The 27,992-nt window shown below is 41.2% G+C and overlaps 1 protein-coding gene across 7 annotated transcripts; it reads left to right on the forward strand.

Annotated features, from left to right (window-relative positions):
* The first annotated feature begins 673 nt into the window (after positions 1–673).
* LOC140278155 (uncharacterized) lies at positions 674–27,983 on the forward strand. 7 transcript variants are annotated; one of them, XM_072373130.1, is made up of 19 exons: positions 675–2,411; positions 2,507–4,127; positions 4,286–4,549; positions 6,220–6,639; positions 6,887–7,294; positions 7,450–7,848; positions 10,348–10,776; positions 11,614–11,806; positions 14,315–14,580; positions 17,912–18,343; positions 19,466–19,897; positions 21,301–21,735; positions 24,623–25,060; positions 25,525–25,773; positions 25,913–26,170; positions 26,424–26,726; positions 26,821–27,090; positions 27,432–27,515; positions 27,655–27,983. In XM_072373130.1, exons 1-19 carry the CDS (start codon positions 2,390–2,392, stop codon positions 27,719–27,721), a joined length of 6,990 nt encoding a protein of 2,329 aa, XP_072229231.1. In that variant the 5' UTR covers positions 675–2,389; the 3' UTR covers positions 27,722–27,983. The 7 variants fall into 7 exon arrangements, with proteins under 7 accessions (XP_072229525.1, XP_072229231.1, XP_072229455.1 ...); XM_072373424.1 differs by lacking the exon at positions 19,466–19,897 and having other exon boundaries at positions 674–2,411; XM_072373354.1 differs by lacking the exon at positions 10,348–10,776.
* The last annotated feature ends 9 nt before the right edge of the window (positions 27,984–27,992 follow it).

The following is a 27,992-nucleotide window of genomic DNA, read 5'->3' on the forward strand; positions in this document are numbered from 1 at the left end:
TGGGTGAGAATATGGAATGAGACGAAGCAGAGCAGCAAGACAAGACTAACCGACCCCAAATGAAGACTAACTATGAATATAACCATGAAAGGCAGCTACAGAATAGACTAATTTAAACTGCAATAAATACTAAATTACAAGAAAGCAGAATAGAAATAACACATAACCGATGTTAAAATATCCACAAATGCAAACAAATTGTGGTATTAATGTAATGAAAAAAACATACTGACTTTGAGATGGTGTCAGTTTATTAAACTGTTTATCAAACTGAACAAAATTATAAAATTAAAATGCAATTTTTCATGTTTTGAAGGTGGTTTAGATTGCCAATGGATTGACCTTTTAATTGAAATATAAATAATCATGGTGAGGCATTTATTAAATAAATTTAAAATGAATTCTATCAGGGGTAGATTTATGCATCTTAATGAAAACAATTCTGACAATCAGAAAGAACAAATGTTTTTCAGGTGATGAAAATCATCTCTCTCATATTGGTGCACACCTCATGAGTGAATAGTAATTACAGGGAAAAACAAACGCCTGCTTGTTGAGGTTTTCTGGTGCACTGGTGCCATCTAGTGGACCATACATGGGGCATAAGCTGTTCCCACAGGGTGTGTCGTTTAGCAGGAAAGTGAAAGTAAGACAGCTGAAAGTATTTAACTTCGATGAAAGGACAGGGAAAAACTCTCTGTGTGTTATCTGAGTTCAGAGTCACAGGTAAGATTAAAGAAGCTGAGACGAACACTTTTCAAAAGGCTGCTGACAAGGCACTTCACTTTGAAACTCTGTGTGTATAGAGAGGAAACCACATCCCTGTTCTGTTGTTTTCACACAGGCCTGTTGCATATAAACACGCAGGCTAAAAGTATGAAGCTAAAAGTATGAAGACTGTGTCTGTGCAGGATAATCGTGGTTGAAATGAATGTGTCTTCATGTTTGCATTGCATTAACTGTCTTTAAAAAGTTTGCAGAACAGCTGAGCTCCTCCTGTGTGGGTAGAGTGAACAGTTACTGCTTGTGAACCAGTCTTTCTTTGGGCTTGTCCTAATCCGAGCACTAAAAAGGGAAATGTCTGGCAAATCATTTTTACCTGCCTAAAATCAGGTTGATGCCAGCCTACATGATGTGATAAACGGGTAAAAGGTATCATTTCAACAATCTATCCCATAACATGTTGTTTGGTACTGAATTATTTTAAGGAAAATGATTTAAGGTTTTCTGTGTCTGTTCATGATGCCAGTAAACACAACCGCCTGCACTACAAAGGTGTTTTCATTTCTGTGAAACCGTGTTTTAGATCTCATGTGGACTTTTGTTCAGCTGATAGTTCAGATTTTTTTGAGCAGATTCAGAACAGAATAGATATAGAAATAGATGTTCTTTTGAGCTTCGCAGTTTGTTTCATTTGTCAATAATTACATTTTTCCAACAGCATAATGACATTTTATTGCCGCCATCAGCAACTCTACTCTCCAAATGAAGGGCATCAGTCACAGAAAAATCTACACCAGCTAACCACGAAAGATTTCCGCATATCTTTGCAGTGTAGTGTGGTGATAAACTGTCATGTTTTACATCTTTTGTCATGTTCTGTGTTTCCGTCTCATCTTTAGTTTTGCCTTGTCCTCGCCTTCTTCATCAGCTCCACTCCCTTCACCTTTGTTCATTATCACCATCTGCACTCACTCACCAATCACCCTTCACAGTATTTAGTCTCCCGGTTGTCATTCAAGTCAAGTTATTTTTCATTATCATAGTCAGGTTTTTGTCTGTTCTTAGGGTTTTAATTTTGTCAGTTTAGCCGCACCTTTTGTTTAAATGATTAAAATAAGTTTTGTACTTTAATATCTGTATTCAGGTCCTTCATCTCCACTTCAACACCTCAGCTTCCCTTTACATAACAATTATTACCCACATGCAACATCGTTTACAATTTCTTTTTGTTTTATGTCTGATGTCTTTCCCCCGATAGGTAAAGTCGGGTGTGTGTGCAGAACACACAGAAATCAGCGGTCATGGCCTGTACAATCAGTCCGCATTAGAGTATGTCAGGAATGCCAGAATTCACCTTGTGAAGGAATTAACGTGTCTCTCTGTGATTCTGGAGAACTTGCACCAGAAAAGAGTTCTCAGTGCTGAAGAGGTCAGTAAAATACAGGCAGAGAAAGATGACTATGACAGAAACAGAGCAATAGTCGACTCCGTCACTAAAAAAGGGGAAGCAGCCTGCTACGAGTTACTCAGGATTATTGACACGACGAGGAAGAGGACCATAGGAAGGACTCCTCGTTTTCCTGAGAATAAGAGCGACGCTTCTCATGAAAACAAGTTTGACCTGCACTACTGGATCAGCTGCTTTTCTTTCAAAGAAGACCTTCTAATGGAGGGAAACTACTTCCAAGGTATTTAAATCTGACTTCTGATGGGAAACTAATATTCTGTGAAGGAGCAATGGTCAGTTAATTTTCTTTCTATTCTTTCACTGTTTTTATTTTAGGACCAGGGCTGTGCCACAGATATCAGGCAAAGCTCAAGTCACGAGCACGAAAACTTTCAAAAGAGTTTTGGGTGGCAAGTAAAAGGTTGTTTGAGGAAAACAAGACGCCTGATCTGTCATTCACTTCACTTGTATTAGATACACAAGATAAAGGCTCTGCATCTAAAATAAAGAAACTGAAGAGGAAGAAAAGTAAGATGAGTCGTCCTAAAAAGCTAAGAACATACATCCCCGAGGACAAACCAGAAATCTCTGCCAGTGGCCTGCTGAAAAAAGATAAAGACGTGCTCTTGGTTGGAAAACCTGGAATTGGAAAGACAGCCCTGACTCGTGAAATGTTGAGACTCTGGGCAGAAAGAGACGACAATGAGCTGGATTACATGTTTTACTTTGACATGAGGGACACCGCTCACTTCACACCGACCATGAGTTTGGAGGATCTTCTTTTCAGTGTTTACAGTGAACCAGATGAAGGCAGAGATGAGGTCTTACAGGACATAAAGAGGAACTCTGAAAACGTTACACTTATTTTTGATGGACTCACAGATCTCTCTCCATCAGTTGTTCAGAACCTTGCAGAGAAAAACCTCCTACCTGATTCAAAGATCATCATAACATGCAGACCAGACGATGAGGATGACTTCTTCTTTGATGAACCTCTCAGAGTGGAGGTGAAAGGCTTCAGTGAGCAGACCATAAAGACATACTTATCTGCAACGCTGGGTGAAGATCACCAGAAGGTTTTGAGTCGTGTGGAGTTGTTAACTCTTTGCCATGTTCCCATGTATGCACTGATGGTGGCTGCCTGCTTTTCATCAGAAGACTCTCCACAAACAACAACTACAACTGAAATATACATCAATATTGTTCGTTTTTGCCTCCAGATGAACAGCAACAGAACGCAGAACAGGAATCTAAATCCATTCATCAGGTCTAAGGGAAAGGAAATACTGTCTTTGGCTGAAGGTGCTTTCATTGCAACTCAAAGAAAAACTGTGAACCTGCCAGAGGTGCAGTGTGAAGACAGATGTGTCCTTTCCTTCCTGAAACCACTTGTTGTCAAAGTCGCCCTGACTGAATCCGTAACTAAACATGCATTTCTTCATTACACCATGCAGGAGTTTTTTGCAGCACTGTGGCTGTTGAAGAATCCTGATGAAATCAGAAATGTTTTTCAGCAGAGCCTCACTGAGGAGATGAAACACATGAAACCTCTGATTCCTCTCATGTGTCGGTTACTGAATCAGAAAAGTCCAAGTTTGATGAGCTGTCTGATTCCTGCTGAGGAGCTCAACAGTACATGTGAGTGGTTCTTCAAAGAGATGATGGCTACTTTCCTCCCTGTGGCTGACACTGAGGACAGTGGGCCTGATGTCCCCTTAGTGTTCTTATGCCAGTGCCTGTATGAGTCCCAGCGTCCTGAAGCATGCATCTACCTTCTGGATAAACTGGACTACTCTGTTGACCTCAGTGGAGAGAATCTGGATCCTTACTCTTGCTGTGCTGTGGCCTTTGTAGTAACTCAGTCCAAGGAAAGGAAAATACGTCTGAACGTTGCAGACGTGACGGTCTCAGAACTAGGAATGAGACGACTGCTCGGATGCCTCCAAAATGTCCAGTGGTATGTGTGAACATGTGCTTTTTATTGTCAACTTCATGCTTGGGTTAGAAAATGCCCTGAACAAAATAAGCTTGTTTAGAATATATTGTGAGATATATCTGTAATTCATTGATTATTTTGCTTCATAATGAAGAAACAGCCTCCTCTTTAAATTGCAGGTGTGACCTCCTGCCTCAGCAGCTCTGGAAGATTTTCCTCCTCAGTGAAGAGCAGATGGATTATGAGACCTTGCTCGGTCTTGATGGAAACCAGTTACATCTTCCGGTCTGTGGTAAAAGACAGCTGTTTGAAAGAGCTGTGAAAGTCATGCAGAGGATGTCTCCAAAGGTTAACGTCTGCCTCTACTGGAACAGAGCAGCTCCTGTCTGCCAGAGTCTGTGTGAGTCCCTGTTGGAGGCGATGCCATTCATCAGCTCACTCAGGTGAGGAAAAAGGATTTGACACCATTTTTATACTGACTGAATGTGTTGAAGTGATATTTCACTTTTTTAGTGGCTCTTTTCTAGCTTGGGTACATGTAGTGATCGGGTGTATTGCAACAGCTTGTTGTTCATGCAGTAAATAAAGTCGGTATAAAATCTTTGTGGAGCCAAACGGGTTTGGGACAGATGCCATTGTGTCGAATCAATCTGAATTTCTATCCACTAATTTTTATTCGTTCTGTTGTGCATTCTCAGTAATTCTGTCTCAGGATTTTCAGAATAGTTATACACTGGCTGTTAGGGCTGAGTGGTTTTATCGATACCACAATATATGTCGATATTTTGTTTCCCGACAAATTATCGTTTTTTTTTTTTTTTTTTTTTTAAATTTAAAAAAAAAAAATTAGCAAACTTTATTGAAAAGTCAGATGTTACAATTAGTGTAAACACAGAACATTTACATGATACAAAACAATGCCGGGGATCACATTATACAAAAAAGTGATAAATTGGTTCATAAAAATGTGATATAAAGTGCATAGCTCAGTGGTTTTGTTGGCTTTTCTGTTGATAGAATGTAGGATTGTTGTAATTTATTGTTTGTGCTCCTTCTCAAAAATTAAAAAGATGGTTTGTGATTAGAGAATTTGGATTTGTGTTTATGGTATTTAGCAAGTAAAACAAGCAGGTTGATGTAATATTCACAACATAGACATGAGTCTGCGTACGCTGAAGACACGTTTGTGACATGTTTGTTTGCTTCTGTTTGTCTGTCGGTGTTGTCCTTCCGGTTCAAAGGTCGGACCACCGTCCAATCAGCCGTCGCTGATTGGACGGTGGTCCGACCTTTGAAATGTCAAATCACACTGTCCCTTTAAAATCTTTCAGGAAATTATGTGTATTAAATCGTATCGATTGATCATAAATTTGGTTTTAGTCTCCCCATTTCAGGTTTTAAATATGTTTTGCCAGCTTTCCACCCAGTTATCTCATGTTTGATCTCGGACATACCTCAGCTTGTGCCTGTTCTCTCATTTCGCCTTGCCTTTGAAACAGATGACTTTTGACCGTTGCTCTGTTCCTCTGTCATAGCAAAAACCTTTTCTGTGAAATCTACCTTGCTGTCTGTTTGGTTGGTATTGACCCTTGCTCTGCAAATAAACCAGATTATTGGATTTCACTCTGAGCCATATTTGCTTTTGAGTCTCTCTTGGATCTAGCATCATGCAATAAATACTGACATTATCATCAGGGAAACATCCTGGAAAAACCATGTATTAATTGGCAGACACTTTTATACAAAGCAACTGACACTAATATCCCAGGTAGGCAGGTAGTGTAAGAGGGTCTTGCTTAAGGACCCCTGCTGGAGAAGGTACCTTTCATGCAGGGAGGAGGTCAGGATTTGAAGGGCAGCAATCTTACCACTACACTATCCAGCAGTAGTAATGGTAAAACTAGGTCACTCGGTATATTCAGGTGAACTCAGTTTACGGGTACATAATGTTGCTAAATCTAGACCTGATCAGGTGAAGCAATCCCTGGTCCTTTGTTTGGTTAAATCCAGGGAGTAACCATTTTTATTCTGCTGTACAGTGTATAAACATATTAACCATGGTACAATATATATTTGGATTTAATCAATCATTCAATCCTATGTAATTATACAGCTTCAAGATGACTGAAAGAGGTCCAGAGAAATGCCCCGAAACACTGGAGAGGGAACAGAAGGGACTGTTTCAGAATTTATGCCTCAAAGCAGCACTTCATAATGAACAGAGCAGTCACAATGTACTGAAGATGCTTCTTTCCTTGTTTCCTGTTAAAATGGACTTCGAAAACATCCTCCTTGATTTATATCAACGCATCAAGAGTGAAGGGTTTTCAAGCATCCTTCCATCATTACAGTCAGTTTTCCAGTCAGCTCCTGCAGTCTGGTCCATAAACCTCTCAGAGAGAAAGACCTCCATCCTCCTGGAAGTGCTGAAACTCCAATCAGAGAAGAAACAAGTGATGCTGACAGGCTGCTCACATGAAGAGAGTGAAGTGAGGAGTTTCCTACAGTGTCTGCCTTATATCTCACAGCTCAGGTAAATTACTACTATTGTAGGGATTTGTGTTTTCAGAAGAATCTCTGTTATTTTAAGTTTGTCCTTTTGTTAAATACCGTATTTTCCACACTATAAGGCTCACCTGATTATATGGCGCACGGCAGATTTTTGTGAAAATGTAAGGCTTTTAGGTGCTCCTTATGGTGCGGAAAATACGGTGTTGTATTTTTGCAGAGAAACAATATTTAATTATCATAAAATGAAAAAAAATCCCTTTTCATTTCAGTGTTGTGCCTCAGTTATACGAACCTTTGGAGGAAATCAGGTTCCTTAGGAATCTGTTCTGTGCAGCAGCAGAGAGAGAACAGCAGACCGGAGAGAAGATGCTGGAGCTGTTATCATCAGTGTGCAGATACAAAGCATTCCCTCTAACAGAGATATGGTGTGATTTCCTGTTGGACCTTTATTCCTTTGAGAGTAAAACAGGTCTGAGTGTCCTTCCATCATTACAGTCAGTTTTCCAGTCAGCTCCTGCAGTCTGGTCCATAAACCTCTCAGAGAGAAAGACCTCCATCCTCCTGGAAGTGCTGAAACTCCAATCAGAGAAGAAGCAAGTGGAGCTGACAGGCTGCTCACATGAAGAGAGTGAAGTGAGGAGTTTCCTGCAGTGTCTGCCTTATATCTCACAGCTCAGGTAAATGCAAGTATTCTTTCATAAATTCTATTTACTCCAAGAACTTTCTCACTGAGCTCAAGTGCTTCTGTTGGAAGACTGAAAAATTATTGAATTTAATTTTGCAGTTGAAAAATATTGTATCGTATAAATTGTTTTTTTTGTCATAATTCCAGTTTAGAGACAGAAACGTCAGAAAAAATCAAGTTCTTGGCCTATCTATTGTGTGCAGCAGAAAAGCAAGACCAGCAGACCGGAGAGAAGATCCTGGAGCTGTTATTATCAGTGTGCAGATACAAGGCATTCCCTCTTAAATGGAAATGGTGTGATTTCCTGTTGGACCTTTATTCCTTTGAGAGTAAAACAGGTCTGAGTGTCCTTCCATCATTACAGTCAGTTTTCCAGTCAGCTCCTGCAGTCTGGTCCATAAACCTCTCAGAGAGAAAGACCTCCATCCTCCTGGAAGTGCTGAAACTCCAATCAGAGAAGAAACACGTCAGGCTGACAGGCTGCTCACATGAAGAGAGTGAAGTGAGGAGTTTCCTGCAGTGTCTGCCTTATATCTCACAGCTCAGGTAAATTCATTGGTCTTTCAGTGCATGTCACAAATGTTCTTTTTTGTTTGTGTTTATGTCAAGCAAGTTGGTGTCACACCACACACTTTCCCCTTGTGTTCTGAAATAAGCTCTTTTACTCTTTTACTTACATATGAGACATATTAGTTTTCTTGCACTTTTTCTTTGTTTACCTGCTTTCTTTTGTTGAAATCTTTTCTTTATTGAAAAGCATAATCTTTCAATTTTATAGCATGATTCTGGATTTCACATTCACAAACTGCAATAAGCAACCTTGTTTTACTTGCTTTCTAAAATTCAGGTCTGTTTTTTAAGTGAGTTGACCTCACCAGTGGTTACTCTGTGACATCTCAGACTTAAAACTTTTGATTCACTCAGGAAAGATTAGTAACCACCCCCTGCGCTAACGATACCACTGCATGTGTGCTGTTCATCTCACGTTTTCACTGATCTGAAGATGGATCATTAACTACAGATATGTCACATTCATGTGTCAAAGTGTTCTCACAGAAAATCTGGAAGAGAAGAAAAACTGTTTGCTGTTGATCAAAGCTTCACTGCGGACGACTTTGGTCCATGTTTTTTGTTTTTACCATCTCAGCTGGAAAAGGGCGATCAGGCCTGTTGATGGGCAATGCCAGCTCACTAGAGATTATGCATACTTCTCCATGGTTGAGCATGGTAACATTTTCAGCCTGCCCTGGGATTTACTCTTCATAACTTTACCAATGCATTCCAATTAGCTAATGAGGTAAAACAGCAATTTTCCAGCCTTGACTAATGAGAACTGGCCTCCAACACCTTCTTTACACACTGCTTGGTTTCATGTTTCAGCATTTGAAACACATTCTCAAACTCTCATTATATTATTTGGATAAAGACTGAAGAGATGACAGGAGGATGAGGGGTGGACTGACATGCAGTGGAGTTTGAGGCTTCAGCCTCTCTACATGCTCTTTGAGGTGAGAGACAAAGACGTCTGCCTTAACACAAGATGGCAGCGTTGATTGGGGTCACAGCATAGAATCCATATAGTTGTACCAGACAGTCTGTCACTAATACATATTCCGTCAAAACTGTCCAATCAAACTGTAGAAATGAGTCAATCCTTTCATCCAAAACTAGTTGTTCTGTCCAGCATGCTGATGTAAAGTGACAGATCATACTGATACATAACTGCCAACAACATATGGAAAGGATATGGAAATGGTCTTAACCATTAGTTCATAAAATCTTTTTCCTGAAGCATTTTCAAATGATTCGCCTTCAGAGATCTCCAATGGTGCAGTAAGGTCTTTGAGATCAGGAAACAACCTGATGGCAGGATACAGATCAGTGATGTCAACATGACAGTCACCAACACAGAAGTCATACAACACTAAACATTCATAATCTGACAATTATTATATCCAGTGTTTCAGTGAATTAGTTGCAACTCCTGAGGATCTGACTCCCAGATGTGTTGCCAGACTATTAGGGTCAGCAAGCATAGGTCCAGTCGATTTCAACACTTGTTCCATAATATGAAGTCTTGCACAGGTAAAAATTTGCCATTATTGTTACGATCAGCCAGAACAAAGACTGTGATCCTGCTTGAGTTTCTGCAGGAGGTACCACAGTGTAAAAATACTTTTGTAAAATGTTTGAAGAAACTGAGTGTTAAGTTGTTTGCTGTCCATAAACTACAAATATGAGCTCAGGCCAAGACCACCGACCTTCTGCAGAATACTGCAGGACAGGGGCGTCCACACCTGGTCTGAGGGTCCAATGAGAAACCTCTGTCAGAACTCAAGATGGAACCGCACCCCCGGAGGCAGGCCGGATGCGTCAAACCCTGCTACCTTCGGCTCAAGGCAAAAACAGGATGCTTCGAGGAACCCAATGCATGCTTTCCCAAAAGAAATCAACTAAGATCCTTTGCATGTGAGACAGAAGAGAACCTGGAGGATCAATATAAGTCAGACTATGCCACAGAGCAAATGAAACCAGATTAATGAACAGGATATACCATCTGTAAGATGTTTTAGATGGAAGCCATTTACATTTCTTAAAACACCCTTTGATGTATTGTAAGACGTTCACCCAATTTTTTTTCTGTAAAAATTGTGCACTGCCTAATAAAATCCCAAATACTTCAAACTACCTGTCTTCCAGACAAGGCCTCCAGGTGAACTGAGCTGACTAATTCATTTTTGCAGATGAAAAGTACTCTTGTACATGATATAGACTTGAGGTTGTGTTTTTACAGTTGGTCTCTTTACATATTTACATGTACCATGTTCAGTATGCTACTCTTATAACTTTGAAGCCAAATTCAGTTGCATGCATAGTTACTATCACAACATGCATGTAGTGATTTCTGAACATAGAAATAGCTTTTGCACTTTTGTTGAAAAAAATGCTTTGATTCACAGGATACACATATACAAGATGTACAACATCAATAGATAAATAATAGGTCAAATTGATTACTAATGACATGTCTTTTTATCATTGCAGTGTTACTCATCAGAGCTCATATGTCTCTAAACAAACCACGTTCTTTGGGAATCTGTTCTGTGCAGCAGCAGAGAGAGAACAGCAGACCGGAGAGAAGATGCTGGAGCTGTTATCATCAGTGTGCAGATATCAAACGTTTCCTTTTAATCATGAAGACAAACGTCAGTCTGATTTCCTGCTGGATCTGTGCTCCCATGTGAAGGACTGTGAGAGTGAAACAGGTCTGAGTGTCCTTCCATCATTACAGTCAGTTTTCCAGTCAGCTCCTGCAGTCTGGTCCATAAACCTCTCAGAGAGAAAGACCTCCATCCTCCTGGAAGTGCTGAAACTCCAATCAGAGAAGAAACAAGTGGAGCTGACAGGCTGCTCACATGAAGAGAGTGAAGTGAGGAGTTTCCTACAGTGTCTGCCTTATATCTCACAGCTCAGGTAAATTAACTTTTACCACACAAGTTTGACTTTACACAACCACTCACTCGCATTTTTAGCCCACTAAACAGAACAAAGCAGCTGAGCTAAATGAATGGAGGTTGCATTGTGAGTGAAGATGGATAGAGTCGAGAATTATTTATTTTTTACAGTCTTCTGTTTGTAATGAAAGAATGAAATTATGTGAGTAATAACAACTTTGTGTGACAATGACACAACTCCTAAATCAAATATATAAACCTCTTTTTACAGGATGAGTCACCAAAGGCCTAAAAACAATGTTCAGGAGCTCTGAAAATCTATATAACCTCATAAGTTCATCATATACAGGACAGATGCGTACAAGATGGAGTTCATCAGTAGTGTGTGGTTGTGTTTATTAAGAGGAGATCAACTCATTAGAAACATTTATACCTTCCATGAGGTATCTTTTTCAATGCAGACTGACAGATGTGCAGTCCTCCAAAAAGTTACCAATACACAGGCTCTGGTGATGATGCTACAAGTTGACTGAATACAGATGAGTTGAAAATTGGCTCAAACCAGGTTGAGCGAGGAGGGGCCAACAACAACCACTTTCACAAGACAGGGAAATGTCAAAAACCATCATAAGCAAAGAAGCACAGGGAAAAAACAATGACCCCAGATGTGCTGAACAATCTTCTTTATTTAACACTTCGTTTCACTCCATCACAAAGCACATCACAGCCAAAAACCCAGACTGCCGCCAAATGGGAATGCTGTGACATCTAGATGTGGATTTGCAACTTACAAATGGAGAGCGTACAAAGAACTATGTTCAGCCCATTATACATATCTTCCTTTTTATTGTTCCAGTTTTGCTTCCTGGCGGTCGGATCTTTGTGACGTATCCAGGTTCCTCAGAAATCTGTTGTGTGCAGCAGCAGAGAGAGAGCAACAAACAAGAGAGAAGACACTGGAGCTGTTATTATCAGTGTTAACTGAAGGAACATTTCCTTTCAATGACACATACATGGATGTTGATGAAGAATGTAATTTCCTGCTGGATCTTTACGCCCATGTGAAGGACTGTGAGAGTGAAACAGGTCTGAGTGTCCTTCCATCATTACAGTCAGTTTTCCAGTCAGCTCCTGCAGTCTGGTCCATAAACCTCTCAGAGAGAAAGACCTCCATCCTCCTGGAAGTGCTGAAACTCCAATCAGAGAAGAAACAAGTGGAGCTGACAGGCTGCTCACATGAAGAGAGTGAAGTGAGGAGTTTCCTACAGTGTCTGCCTTATATCTCACAGCTCAGGTCATTGATCATTTCTTATTGTTTCTTGCCAGAAAAAGGTTTTATCTTTATTGCAGATTTATATTTACACTTTTAATTATTACTGTAAGAAATTTGAAACTAGAGTTTACAGTCAAAAACATTTTTTTTAATGAAAAGCACTGGTCAAATACTTTAAATCTGCATCGTTTCAGTTTTGTCGCTGGGTTGTCAGAAACAGAAGAAACCAGGTTCTTTGGGAATCTGTTGTGTGCAGCAGCAGAGAGAGAACAGCAGACCGGAGAGAAGATGCTGAAGCTGTTATCATCAGTGTGCAGATATCAAACCTTCCTTCTGGAGCAGAAATGGAGTGATTTTCTTTTGGACCTGTACTGTTGTGAGAGTGAAACAGATCTGAGTGTCCTTCCATCATTACAGTCAGTTTTCCAGTCAGCTCCTGCAGTCTTGTTCATAAACCTCTCAGTGAGAAAGACCTCCATCCTCCTGGAAGTGCTGAAACTCCAATCAGAGAAGAAACAAGTGGAGCTGACAGGCTGCTCACATGAAGAGAGTGAAGTGAGGAGTTTCCTGCAGTGTCTGCCTTATATCTCACAGCTCAGGTAACAGTTTTTTCTTTTCTCACATGGTTTAACTGTACATTAGAATAGTTTTCAAACATGTTTGCACAGAGATAATTTGACAAATTCAGTTAAATTTAAAATGTAATTCTGATATCATCACACCACTCATTCATCCTCATCTCCTAAAGTTTGTTGTTTTTTCTTAGTTGTATGCCAGAGTAAGATTTTGTTCTCTTAATGCCATCATACTGACAGCTTGAGTTCCACGATAATTTTCAATTTCAAACTTCACACCCATGTATGATTCATTTAAATTTATTCCTCTCTTTGAGGAGCAGGTATCTCAATTTTAGACCGATGCTCAATCTCTGGGAGATTTATTAACATTCCTGTTAGATTCATTCACACCGGTTTACACAGATCCCCAGAGACTTCATCAGCCAGGACAGAGATATACAGTCATTTCCTTAAAATGATCCATTTGAAGTCAACTTTGGAATTTCTACTCTACTCATCAGACCCACCCGACCAACAGACTCTATGATGTCTTAGGTCAAACTTACAAAGGACAGTGAAATGTTGTAGAGAACCACAGACCAATCAGATACTCTCTCCCAGCTAAAAAAAACTTGCAAATCACTGATCCCCTGGTAAGATTTCTACCTCCGGCTGGAGGGGAGAGTCTTGGTACCGTCTTGATGCCAAATGGATTTTATTAAGTGTACTATTTAACTAAACAGTATAATTTATGGATCATTTTGATAGTTTTATAGAGATGCAGAGGTTCTCTTTGTTACTACTTACAAGATTAGACGAAGTACTCAAAGTTAATTTACTTCGAAGTTGCTATTAACCCATATATAATGTATAGAATTAGGACCCCAAATTTAATTCAGCTCCATGAGTGATATTTTTCTGTTCTTTCCTTTTTGGGGCATTTCCGTAATTCATATCCATTAGGGCAGAGCGATTTTTATCGATACCCTGATATATATCGATATTTTGTTTTCCGATGAAGTATCGATTTGTCAGCAGCGAGTATCGATTTTGAGTGAGCATGCTACTGTTGTGGAATAATGATTTCATATATTGGCCTTGTGTCTGTAGCTAAGAGAAACTTCATATTGAGACTACAGATGCTCAGGAATGTTAGTCTTGTTATTTTTTTTTCAAAATTTTCAGGAACCTGCATATTGTCACTTAATAAATTTGACTTCAAGTTTTATGTACAAATGTAAACAAACCTTCAGGCTGATATATGGTTCCATGGTTCAACTCCTCTACGTGTCCATAGTTGAAGGAAAAAAAACTCCACTAACAATATTGTATCTGCTAGTTTTGGGTTTACAGAGACATTAAAGGTGATAGAGTTGGTGGTCTGTTGCATTTTTCAGCTGCTCTGATGAAGTGTTTAAAGTGTTAAAAATGTAATTTCATTCGACACAGATCAGATATGGACAGCATGAGTCCATCAATGTTGCATTGTCATATTTATGTGGCTGAGATAAAATCATCACTAAATATTTCTTTTATATAATTTCAGTGTAGATCATTTGAGTTTGGATCTTCAAGAACAAACCAGGTTCTTTGGGAATCTGTTGTGTGCAGCAGCAGAGAGAGAACAGCAGACAGGAGAGAAGATACTGGAGCTGTTATCATCAGTGTGCAGATATCAAACCTTTCCTTTAGATAATAAAAACATTGATGATAATTATGAGGAATACAAGAGTGATTTCCTGCTGGATCTGTGCTCCCATGTGAAGGACTGTGAGAGTAAAACAGGTCTGAGTGTCCTTCCATCATTACAGTCAGTTTTCCAGTCAGCTCCTGCAGTCTGGTCCATAAACCTCTCAGAGAGAAAGACCTCCATCCTCCTGGAAGTGCTGAAACTCCAATCAGAGAAGAAACAAGTGGAGCTGACAGGCTGCTCACATGAAGAGAGTGAAGTGAGGAGTTTCCTACAGTGTCTGCCTTATATCTCACAGCTCAGGTAAATTCCTCATTCTTTACATGATTAACTAAAGATAGGTGAGTTACAAAATAAGATGTAAAAACATTTGCAGCTACATAAATTCTAGCATTTATGATATAAAAGTTCTGGTGACGAGATCAGACTTCAGGACGTATAAGCAAGTAGGGCAGCTCTTTAAGGCAGGTCGTAAGCAGTCGGCTAAACAGGAAAAACAAAGTCCAAGCCATATCCTGCCAGTCACTTGTACATCAAAGTCAAAGCAAACTTTATTGTCAATCAAGCATTACAACAGAAGTTGTAATGCTCGTAATGAAGTGGATGGATGGAGGCTTGGGACAAGCCACTATCCAGGATAAAACAACAAAGTTTCAGGAATATATCAAGAAGAAGGCACCTAGTGATGAAGCGCTAAAAGAATGCTTCAGGCATGTGAACATCCACTGAGGAAAAAGGAGGAACTATCATGGATGAATAAGCCCCTGCAGAGCGTGTACCAGTAGGTACATGATCATAAGAGGTCCTATTACTAGCAGGAAAAGGCTGGTCTGAAAGATGGCGCAGAGGTGCTGATCGTGGCTGCACTAGAGCAGGCTCTGAGCAGAAGAACAAGTGACGCTGCAATCTACTACACCAGACCATACCCCAAGTGCAGGCTGTGAATAGAGGTCTCTAAGACGGTCCAGCACAGTGGCAGGGTGTAAGATGCCGAAAAGATGGTATATATGGAATGCCATGACCAAGTGGCTGGAATTGTGTACAGGACCATTTGTATCAAGTATGGGTTGGAAGTCCCAAAGTCATAATGGAAGATACCTCTGAAAGGTGGTGGAGAATGATAGGACTGAGATCCTGTGGAGCTTCCAGATCCAGCTAACCAGCTGAGCATTTTAATGGACATCAATCTACAGAAGAAGGCAGTAGTGATAAATGTAGCAATCACAACAGATGGCTACATCAAGAAGAATTGGGGAGGGGGGGGGGGATATCAAGGGTTGGAAGAGAAAGTTGGTATTGTGACAACAGTCTTGGTTGTAATTGGATCACTCAAGGTCATAAGCTACAAACTGGGAGGGTGACTACAACTAATTCCAGGAATAACATCGTAGATCTCAGTCTAGACGACATTAAGATAAAATATAACAAACAAGACTGAGCAGTTCAGGTCCCCTTTGTAAACTACCATGTCTTCTGTCATGTTACTACCTTAAAGAAATGTGTCTTTGACCTGCATAACGCCACATTTTAAAACAACAATTTAAACAGTCTCCCAAGTTCTTCCTTGCTCTTTACTAGCTTAACATTCAACACTTTATCCAGCTTTTGTACAGCTAAACATGGCCATCTATCTGGAGGCCTGTGCTGCCTCTTAGATCTTTTCAGTCCAACTGGGCTACTGACAGGTTGGGCAACCTGTACAGCCTTGCTTTGCACGGACAGTCCATCACAGACAGTCCATCAGTGGGCACGGACAGTCCATCACAGACAGTCCATCAGTGCATCACAGACAGTCCATCAGTGGGCACGGACAGTCCATCACAGACAGTCCATCAGTGGGCACGGACAGTCCATCACAGACAGTCCATCAGTGTGCTGTGGCGCTACTGACACCTCCAAATCAGCCATAGAGCTGTCCACACTGTCCTTGTGTCCAACGCTTTGAGGCCTCTCTCCTCTAGCTTTATGGCAAACCCACAGGTGATCCTGGTGCGTACGGATCTGCCGTCCATCCCACAAGTCCACCATAAAGGACACCAGTCCCATCTGGCGGCTGATGACTCCTAGCAGCCAGGATGGACCCTGGGAAAAGTTCTTGACAAACACACCGTCTCCAGGCTTAAAAAGCCTTTTAGCATGTCGGTCACACCTCCCTTTCTGCTCTTCGTGCAACCGAACAACTCTTGCTCCAACGTCCGGATGGAGCACATCCAGATGAGATCTGAGCTTCCTCCCCATTAACATCTCTGCAGGGGTTATGCCTGTGATTGTGTGTGGAGCGATCCGGCATTGGAACAAGAAACACGAGAGCTGAGTTTCCAGTGTCTGCCCAGACATCTTTCATAGATCATCTTTCAGGGTCTCAACAGCTTGTTCTGCTAAGCCATTGAAGGCGGGGTGATGGGGAGCTGTGCAGACATGTCGGATACCATTTTTCTCCATGAACTCCTGGAATAACTCCGGAGTGAAAGTGGGCCCATTGTCTGCCATGACCGTATCTGGCAACCCATGAGTAGCAAAGATGCTCCTGAGCATCTCTGTGGTGACTGAGGCTTTCTTACAGTTATGACATACAGCGTCTTTAAAGCCACAGTCATTAGCAAAATGTGCTCCACCACACCAGTAATAATCAACTGACTTTGATGGCTTGCCTGTCTTCTCCTTGAACACACGATGAACGGCACGTGGCTGCACTCTCCCGTTAGCTGGTTGAATGTCTTTAGTATTATTCGTTGCTGTTTCCATTCCATGTGCAATCTCTGGCGCCTTCTTGAAAGTTGGTGTGGCTTCTCCCAACAAGGGACGCTGTATGCCGTCGTCACTTATGCCACAGACTAACCTGTTGCATAGCATATTATCCAGGGCCGCTCCAATTTCACAGTGCTGGGACAACTGCCACCAAAACCCCTGTCCTGCGTGCATGAGCATGAAACTTGAAACACTGAACAGATGGCCTCGGGTTGTGGTGGTCCTGTACCATCTTCACCAGCTCCTTAAATTCAATACCTCCTGGGCTCCGCAGCATGGCAAGGTTGAGCATCAATATGTCACTGAGGATGGAGCGTTTCTTCTCCTCTTCTATAATGTCATTCACCAGGAAAAAGTGCCCCAGTCCCTCGACATATTCAATCCAGTCCCCGTCCGACTTGATTTTCACTAAGTGAACCAACAATTGCCATGCTTCAAACTACACGGAAACTTGTTCTTCGACCTAATTCAGTTTAAATCCTCCTCGCCAGTGTTATAGCCATAGATGGTTAATAATGCACACACTCTTTGAATGGTTAACGGACTTTACTTAACGTCAGCTACAGCACTCATACACAGGCAGCAGAACATGTCGACCAGACGGGGTACACCTCCAAGCTCTCCTGGTGGTCCCTGAGTTAATTAATAAAGGTTCTGGGGTTCAGTACCCTTATAACACAGTTTCGGTCTGTAACAAAATTCATACACAGAATTAGTGTTTGGTTTGAAAGTTAAAAACAAAAAAATCACACTAAAAAAAAAAAGATGTTTGAAATATATTTTAACAGAGCAGTCATGTACAAGACTCCATCAGCAGTGTGTGGTTGTATTTATACAGCTCCGATCAGATGACCAAGAAATGTTTTTTTCCTTCTTATTGTTCCAGTTTTGTCCCTCGGAGGGTAGATCATTATGAAGAAACCCACTTCTTTGTGGATGTGTTCTGTGCAGCAGCAGAAAGAGAACAGCAAATGGGGGAGAACATACTGGAACAGTTGGCGTCAGTGTGCAGCTATGAGCCATTCCCTTTTATTAACATAGATCATAGATATCATAGTGATCTTCTGCTGGATCTGTACTCCCTTGTCATGGACTGTGAGAGTAAAACAGGTCTGAGTGTCCTTCCATCATTACAGTCAGTTTTCCAGTCAGCTCCTGCAGTCTGGTCCATAAACCTCTCAGAGAGAAAGACCTCCATCCTCCTGGAAGTGCTGAAACTCCAATCAGAGAAGAAACAAGTGAAGCTGACAGGCTGCTCACATGAAGAGAGTGAAGTGAGGAGTTTCCTGCAGTGTCTGCCTTATATCTCACAGCTCAGGTAAATTCATTGTACTGTCGATGATTAACTCTCGATAAGAACAGTTTGATTTGAAATATGTTTTGGAAATATTGTTTTTTGATAAACTCATAAGCAACACTTAAAATAATCCCTTTATGATTCAGGGAAGCCCTGGGCATGGGGTCTGTCTGACTGGGATATTTGAGGGGATAAAGATGCTACTTGGTTGGAAAGACTACCAATCTTGGGGATTAGAGATTGTTTGCTGTCCATCATGATACAGTAAATGCTTATGTTGGCTGAAGCGCATCCCCTTGTTGTCTCCTTGCTGTCCCCTTGTTGCATGGCTTTGGATGTTGGGTTTATTACTGGCAAGATTGTCAGGTCTGCAGGCACCCCAACAGCTTAATTTCCTGCGGGCTTCCAGGTACACCTGGCCATCCTGCCTCTTGTAAGGCCCTGGGAGGAGTCCCTGCTTCAGCTGGTCTCTTGTCCATCCTCCCAAACACTGGGAGGATGGATTGTCTGATCGGCCTATCTGGCCTTATTGTTACCATTTTGTTCTACAACCCACTTTTCATGGAAAGCGCAATATTTAACATGGCGACAGCATGTAGTTGAATCAATACTAAATAATTTACTCTTTCTTTAGGAGATTTTCACCCACTCTAGAGCCAGCCGAGCTTAGCATTTAATTGCATTTACATAAAAGGACTGAAGCCTTTCCCAAGAGATGTTTATACTCAGATCATGTGACATTTAGATTGGACATATATTGAACTTTTTATTTATTCTCTTTTTTTTTTTAAGTACTTTCTGGTGACATATGTTCTGAATTGTATTGCATTTCATGGATGGATTTGATTAAATTAATTTATTAACTTCTGAAAGTAATTAGCAGCACCAGATTTTTTATTTTTATTTTTTAAGCAATTTTTCTTTTAGTTTCACTTCACCTTTGTGGATTATTTTGTGTAGGTTGATTATGTAAAATCGAAAAACATATCAAGATTATATGCTGTAATGCAACAAAACGGGAATGGCACCAAAGAGAGTTAATACTTTTGCGAGGGACTGTGGAATTTATGTATTTAATTTTGAAACCTATTAAACCCGTAGAAATTGCAAATAGCTTATCGCATTTTCTTCTTATTGTTTCAGTTTGGATCCACAGAGCTCAGATCTTCAAGAACAAACCAGGTTCTTTATGAATCTGTTCTGTGCAGCAGCAGAGAGAGAACAGCAGACAGGAGAGAAGATGCTGGAGCTGTTATCATCAGTGTGCAGATATCAAACCTTTCCTTCTGAAGACCTACAGGATGAAGATCAGTCTGATTTCCTGCTGGATATATACTTCCATTTGAAGCACTATGAGAGTAAAACAGGTCTGAGTGTCCTTCCATCATTACAGTCAGTTTTCCAGTCAGCTCCTGCAGTCTGGTTCATAAACCTCTCAGAGAGAAAGACCTCCATCCTCCTGGAAGTGCTGAAACTCCAATCAGAGAAGAAACACGTCAGGCTGACATACAGCTCACAAGAGGAGAGTGAAGTGAGGAGTTTCCTGCAGTGTCTGCCTTATATCTCACAGCTCAGGTAATAAAATGTTATGAAAAAAAATTCAATTAAATATCCCACTTGGCTTTGATATCATTATTTCTATATTGTGACCTCATCCACATTTGGATCATGTTTTCAAGTCTTAGGCCAGAAACAATGTAAATGATTGCAAGATAAGATTTTAACAAGTATTGTTTACAGAAGAGTCTGAAGATTTTTTTGTTTCACCTCCGCGTGTGTGTGCAGAGCATGTCAAATTCAGGTGCATGCACCGCTAATACTACAAATCCCAGAATGCTCTGCTGGTGTGTTGGGTCAATCAGGACCCACAAGTGACCCCTCCTCTGTTGACATTCATTAGTGACCTCATGCTACAGACACCCCTCCCAAAAATGGCCAAACAAAAAGTGGAAAACAGTAGCTTTCACAAGAAAAGATATTGTTATTGTTATTGTTAGCCCATGAAAAAAGGTTACCACTGAAATTTAACTCAGAAGGCTACAAATAAAGTGGCATAAGATTTTATTTTATTAGACATTTGATTTTACACTTGTTTATAGTAGTATATTATATAGTATGTAAGGCTGAGCGATTTTATCGATATCGCGATACATATCGATATTTTGTTTCCCAATAAAGTATCGATTTTTCAGCCGCAAGTATAAACTTTTTTTTTTTTTGTTTGTTTTAGCAAACTTTATTAAAAAGTCAGATGTTACAGTTAGTGTAAACACAGAACATTAACATAATACAAAACAATGCCGGGGATCACATTATACAAAAAAGTGATAAATTGGTTTATAAAAATGTGATATAAAGTGCATAGCTCAGTGGTTTTGATGGCTTTTCTGTTTATAAAATGTAGGATTGTTGTAATGTTTTGTTTGAGCTCCTTCTCAAAAATTAAAGATTTGTGTTTATGGTATTTAGCAAGTAAAACAAGCAGGTTGGTGATGTAATATTCACAACATAAACATGAGTCTGCGTGCGCTGAAGACTACGTTTGTGACATGTTTGTTTGCTTCTGTTTGTCTGTCGGTGTTGTCCTTCCGGTTCAAAGGTCGGACCACCGTCCAATCAGCGACGATTCATGTCAAATCACACTGTCCCTTTAAAATCTTTCAGAAAATTATGTGTATTAAATTGTATCGAATCATTGGCTGAATGCCGTGTATCATGTCGTATCGTGAGATTAGTGTATCACTACAGCTCTAATAGTATGTTCCAGATTCAGTGTTTAAGCTTCAGTTTGTTTCCACATGAAAAGATTCATCGTTATATCTGAAGAGAAGGAAAAACTTCCTTAATTGTTGACTTTTGTTCAATTAATATCAGGCCTGGCCCTCTGTGTGTTTGAGTTTGACACCCCTGGTCTACAGTTTATATATTTTACTCAGCAGAAATTATCACATTAACACTTTGTATTCTTATTTTTCCAGTTTGGACCTTTGGTTGTCAGATGTTCATGAACAAACAAGATTCCTGGGAACTATGTTCTGTGCAGCAGCAGACAGAGAAAAGCACATCGGAGAGAAGACACTGGAGATGTTGTCATCAGTGTGCAGATATGAATTACTCATTTTTGATCATGATGATGATAAGGAAGGTCTTTGTGATTCTCTGCTGGATCTGTGCTCCCATGTGAAGGACTGTGAGAGTAAAACAGGTCTGAGTGTCCTTCCATCATTACAGTCAGTTTTCCAGTCAGCTCCTGCAGTCTGGTCCATAGACCTCTCAGAGAGAAAGACCTCCATCCTCCTGGAAGTGCTGAAACTCCAATCAGAGAAGAAACAAGTGAAGCTGACAGGCTGCTCACATGAAGAGAGTGAAGTGAGGAGTTTCCTACAGTGTCTGCCTTATATCTCACAGCTCAGGTAAATTAATTATACATTAATATCTACTCAAGTGTATTCTGAAATAAGCCAATTCGGTTTAGAATATTGAAAATTTATCATTATTTTCATTATCATTACTTTACACACACAAGCCTATCCATGCATACCTCCATTTTCTTAATCAGGTGACCTAACATACTCGTACAAACATGCATAGCAGGAGCAGAACATGTTCTCATCTTTGGCAGACTTACCTTGAGCTAGACAAAGTAGTCTATTACAGAACAAAAATGTCGTATTCAGAATAATTTTACATGTACACGCTGCCAGAATCAATGGGCAGACCCCTTTTTCTTTTTTAATTTAGTCAAACGACGGTGCATTTGTAAAATCTACGACTCTGCGTTCCTTAACAGGTGGCATTTGAGAACTACTTCAGGCTCATGACTTCATAAAAACAGCTTAATTGAAGTTATGTTAGAATACAGTATGTGAGAGAAGAGTGTGGGAGAAAAGTAAGCATGTTCAGATTTCAGTCATCAGAGTCATAGTAATACTCGGGGCTAGAATAGAAGGCAGCTGGACTTAAAAAAAAGATGTTAAGATGTTCGATGCTGGCACTGTCTGACAGTAGGCAGACTGCTAATACTTTGACATTGTTCTGGTAAATAGTACAAGAAAATAGTGGGATTTACTATATATTATATATCCTCACTCTGTCTCGACAAACTGAAATATAATTTTTGGCCTCACAGCTCAAACATTCTTACTTATATTCTGTCCAACAGAGTTTTCCAGTTTGTATCCTTTGATCCTCTGGATGTATGTTATGGAATCTCATGTTGTTATTGGCTGCAGACCAGAATTATTCAAGCAAATATTATCAGTTTGTAATAATGAAATAGCCCAAAAAAATGGATAATTAAACCTGGTTAAACATTTAAAACTAATGATTGCTTTCTCAACATTCATAAGGTCATCTGCAGAATCGAATACAATCTGAATGGTTGACATGACCTCCAACAAGAATCAAATCCCAAACCAATATGTTCAAAATCAAGACTTTTGGAAGAAAATTGAAATTTGAATCTACAACTAAGGTTTCTTTTAGTTAAATACTAGATCTTATTAAAAGCCACTCTGTACTGACAAGGAGATAATGTTATAGAATGAATGGTCACTTCCATTTATTTAAACCTTAACTGAACAACCTTTGGATGGAGGGTGATCATTTTGAGCGCAGGTAGCATAAATAAGTTGTGGAAAGAGAAATCATTTGAGGTGTGAGATTTTCAGGACATGACTGAATTGACAAAGAGTAGCCCAACTCAGTTTTGACATCACATGACTTGGCTCTTACTTTGTCTCACCTATTTTAGTTATCCTGAACTTTCCGTCATATTTCCATTATAAGCATATTGCTTTCTCCTCATACCCCTTTTATTCTCCCTGCTGCTCTGCTGTTTACTTCACTGTAGTGAAAGAATACGAGAACAGAGATGCTTTGTTACACTGCTCAAAAAAAAAAAAGGGAACACTAAGATAACACTTCCTAGGTCTCAGTGAGTGAAATATTCCAGTTGAAAATCATCATTACATAGTTGAATGGGTTGAGAACAAAATAACTTAAAGTAAATCAAAACGATCATCCCATGGAGGTCTGGATTTGGAATCCTACTCGAAATAAAAGTGGAAAATCACATTACAGGCTCCAACTTCCGTGGAAAGTCCTCAAGACGAGTCAAAATGAGGCTCAGTAGTGTGTGTGGCCTCCCTACAACGCCTGGGCATGCTCCTGATGAGGAGAGGAATGTTCTCCTGAGGGATCTCCCCCCAGACCTGGATTAAAGCGTCAATCATCTCCTGGACAGTCTGTTATGCAACGTGGCGTTGGTGGATGAAACGAGACACGATGTCCCAGATGTGCTCGATAGGATTCAGGTCCATAGCATCGATGCCTTCATCATGCAGGAGCCGCTGACACACTTCAGCCACATGAGGCCTCGCATTGTCATGCATCAGAAGGAACCCAGGCCCCACTGCACCAGCACATGGTCTCACAATGGGTCTGAGGATCTAATCCCGGTACCGAATAACAGCCAAAGAAATGCCTCCCTGCACCATTACTGACTCACCGCCAAACCGGTCATACTGGAGGATGTTGCAGGCAGCAGACCGTTCTCCACGGCGTCTCTAGACTCTGTAACATGTGCTCAGTTGGAACCTGCTCTCATCTATCTAAACAGATGTTACATTATTGGTAAAGAGAAGACAATGGCAGCAGACCACTTTCTGTAAACTTTCAGTTGTTTCATTCGTCAGAAATATGAGGTTAGAAACAATATCTGTTTTCTTGTCTCTATTCAACCACCTTCAATATTGAAACTATGGCTCAACTCAAGTCATGCCACAAGATTTAAAGAAGTCTGACGAAAGTAAAGATCTGCAACTTTCAAATCCCCTCTAACTGTTACCCAAACAGCTATAAACGGAAGAACACCTGACTCACCGGACTGGTTAGGTTAGAGCTGAGGTGTAAGTTGAAGTCATGTTAAGGTTGAGGTTAGACATGAACTGTAACTGGTTCAAGTTGGGGTTTGGGGTGGGCTTTACACAACAAATAGAATCAATGTAATGTTCTACTAGGAACTGCTGCTAAATCAGTGAACCTGCACTGGAAAAAAAGTCAGGTGTAATTTTAAGGAACGACTCTTTTTGTAGACTCCAGGATTTGAATAGACACTTAATGATGCCCAAAATAAAACAAAAACCTAATCAAATCATCTGAGATTAAAATGCTATGTCATTATAGACGGAATAAACGCATATATATGTACAAGATGGATGTCCAGCTGGAGTTTAATGCAATATTTATGCATTTGTGAGATCAAAATCATCTCTAAATGTTTCCTTCTTATTGTTCCAGTTTGTATCTTTGGAGCTCAGATCTTCAAGAAGAAACCAGGTTCTTTGGGAATCTGTTCTGTGCAGCAGCAGAGAGAGAACAGCAGACAGGAGAGAAGATGCTGGAGCTGTTATCATCAGTGTGCAGTAAAGAAATATTTTCTTTTGAGAACAGACCCATCTTCAACAAACATCGATCTGATTTCCTGCTGGATCTGTGCTCCCATGTGAAGGACTGTGAGAGTAAAACAGGTCTGAGTGTCCTTCCATCATTACAGTCAGTTTTCCAGTCAGCTCCTGCAGTCTGGTCCATAAACCTCTCAGAGAGAAAGACCTCCATCCTCCTGGAAGTGCTGAAACTCCAATCAGAGAAGAAGCAAGTGGAGCTGACAGGCTGCTCACATGAAGAGAGTGAAGTGAGGAGTTTCCTACAGTGTCTGCCTTATATCTCACAGCTCAGGTGAGGTAGATATTGTATATTTGAAAAGATAAAGTACAGTAACCATTACTGGAAATCAGTTTCAGAGGAAACAATGAGAGAAGTGGTATTTCTTTGTATTCTCACAAATTCCTAAGAATTTCTTGTTGTTTAACAATGTTTCCATGAAAGCATGACAAATTTTGATGTTTCATCGTGAAAAAGTTGCAGCTCACACATTTGTTGTCCAGTTTGTCCCAAATGTCTCATGCATGATGCGATTTAAGAGAGAAACTCATTTTTACAACTTGTTAGAGTCATGGCCCTTTGGCTTCTCTGCTGAGACACTGGACAGTCGGTCGATTGGAGCTGACTGAGTCCTGCATCCCTGCTCAGCATCTCATCACACTGCTGCTTCATGATGGTTCTCTCACAGTCAGGTAAAAGTCTTTCCTCAACTGTCTCAGAACTACATGGAGATGTTTTTCTATGTTTTAAATCTTCAGACTGAATGAAAAGATCCTCCAGCAGCTTCTGTCCCTCCTCCATGAAGTCCAGGACGAGGACTTGACTTTGTCCTTCCTGAGTAAGCTCGGTGGAGACCTGAGCTCCTGCTGTCTGAACTGGGAGCTTCTTCACCATCTGCTGCAGCAGTCGTCAGCTCAGATCATCGCTGTGAACCTGAGGAAGAACCGCTTCTTACAGCACAGAGCTGCTCCTCTGCTGCCCTTTCTGGACAGGATCCTTTTTAAAAGGTGGTCATTTTAGATTTTTTCACCTGTTTACAGATAAAGACTGTTTATCCTCTTTAATGATAAATGAAATGTTGTGGCTCATCTTTCATCATCAGTTCATGAATTGATGAACTGAAAGTGTTCCTCTGAATGCTTTCAGGCCCAGTCCCAGTTTTGTGAGGACGTTCATCAGAGAGCTCTGCTCAGCTCATGCCAGTCACATGGTGCCCAGTTTACTGAGGTCACTGGATCATGTGATCAACCTGAGCTGCACAGAGCTGGACTCAGTGGACTGTGCTGCTCTGCTCTTCATCCTCAGACACAGTGACAGAGTTCAGCTGAAGCTGCTGTGGGCCTCCATCCCAGCTGAGGAAACCAAGTCCATCCTCTTTACGCTGGACAGAGTTTCTGATCTCAGGTCAGATATCAGAGCTTGTTTCTCAGTGCTGTGAATAACATCCAGATTCTCCCCTCATCAGCCCAAACAGACAGTCAGATTGGACTCAGTCTGACTGCAGTGATCACAGAAACCAAGTAGATAAAAGCAGTATCTTATCTTTGGGATATCTGCAGATCATGTTGGTAACTGATCAATGAAGATAAATGAAATAGTTTCTATCTGTGTGTGAACTGTTTGATTTGGTTCATTCCTGCATCAATGTTTCCACCAGTGTGGACAGGAAGCAGCTGCTGAGGTTCATCCACTGCTGTGCTGCCTCTGGCGGCCAGCAGGAGGCAGCATCACACCTGCTGAGGACCCTGCAGCACAGCTTGGATCTGTCCTGCTCCTCCTGTGTGGAGCTCTCAGAGGAGGCTCAGACTGAGCCTCTGAGTCTGAGTGCCGGTGACTGCAGGGCCGTCTCCACCATCCTGAGACACAGCAGCCGGGACACACAGCTCCACCTACGAGACTGTGAGGTGGAGGACAGCGGGCTGGACCTGCTGTTTCCTGTCCTAGACAGGGTCTGCCTCAGGTGAGAGGGACCACTAATGAAGCTGAACCAGAGAGAAGCTTGTTCACATTCATGCTGCTGCATCCTAACAGTCTGCTCTGTTCCTCCTGTTCAGAGTCAGTAAGACTGTCCTCCTCCAGCTGCTGTCCCTGCTTCCTGTGAACAGTGAGAGGGACACAGTGAGACGGGCGGAGTTCCTGGGCAGAGCCCTGGGTGGAGAGCTGGATCTGAGTCACACCACACTGGATCAGAGGCTCTGTGGAGCTCTGCTCCGGATGCTGGACTTTTGTGAAGATCTGACAGAGCTGGACCTCAGTCACTGTCAGCTCACTGACCAGCTGCTGCTCCAGCTCATCACACATCTGCACAAAGTCTGCGTCCTGGAGTAAGTGTCAGAAACTGTTCCCTCTGGAGACCAACACAAACATCTGTTCAGATACCGGGGCCCAAATAAAGCGGTGCACCTCATTCACAGAGTTCCCAAACATGCCTTCAAGGAGCCGTGAAGCTGCTCCACATTCAGGAGAGCCTGAGTCCCTGTTAGTGTGATGTGGAGACGCTCCTGTTAGAGGAGAGGCACATCTGCACAGCAGGGCTGCGTTTACAGATGTTTGTAACAGAACATCAAACTGTGCTTCACTTTTATTTGAATCTTTACTTTTCTTTGTCATGAACCTGCTCTCAGCAGAGCAGAACATAACGTTCAGTGTTGTGTTTGTGTTCCAGTCTGAGTCACAATAAGATCACCGATGCTTCCACTGATGGCTTACTCCAGCTGCTCTCCATCAACCCCTCCATCAGCACTGTGAGGTGAGCGAGCATCCATTACTGCACCATCAGAGAAGAGCCTTCTCCTCACAGAGGAATCATGGGTAATCTGACGTGAGCTGGACTGGTGTCGTTGTGTCTGAATGAGTGACGTCTGCTCTCTGCTTCGCTCTCTTTCTAGACTCTTCAGCAACAGCATCGTGGACAGAACTCCCTTTAAGAAAAACAAGCAGTTTGAAATCTGGTGAAGCAGCCGCCAGTCGGTGGTCATGTGACCTTCGGGGCGTCGCTGTTTTCTGGCCTCATTAAAAACTCTTTTCCTGATCATTACAGGAAGATATTGTCTGCAGAGCAGCACTAACACTGTGTGGGGGGGTCAGCAGTGTACCACACAGTGACATTAGGTCAGCTTTGATGATGACCACATGAGAATATCTTTTTATCTGATGATGGAGAGGCGGAGAGGAGGCAGAGAGGAGAAATGGAGGCGCAAAGGAGGCAAAGAGGAGGCGGGGCAAA

Source organism: Leuresthes tenuis, unplaced genomic scaffold (assembly GCF_036924035.1).
Source record: "Leuresthes tenuis unplaced genomic scaffold, fLeuTen1.0.hap1 SCAF_1, whole genome shotgun sequence".
In the NCBI taxonomy this organism is placed as follows: domain Eukaryota; kingdom Metazoa; phylum Chordata; class Actinopteri; order Atheriniformes; family Atherinopsidae; genus Leuresthes; species Leuresthes tenuis.

Coding starts and splice junctions, on each gene's coding strand:
- LOC140278155 (XM_072373130.1), top strand. CDS start 2,390: ATGGAGGGAAACTACTTCCAAG. Junction 19,898..21,300: donor CCTTATATCTCACAGCTCAG/GTAATAAAATGT, acceptor TTATTTTTCCAG/TTTGGACCTTTGGTTGTCAG. Junction 27,516..27,654: donor CCCTCCATCAGCACTGTGAG/GTGAGCGAGCAT, acceptor CTCTCTTTCTAG/ACTCTTCAGCAACAGCATCG.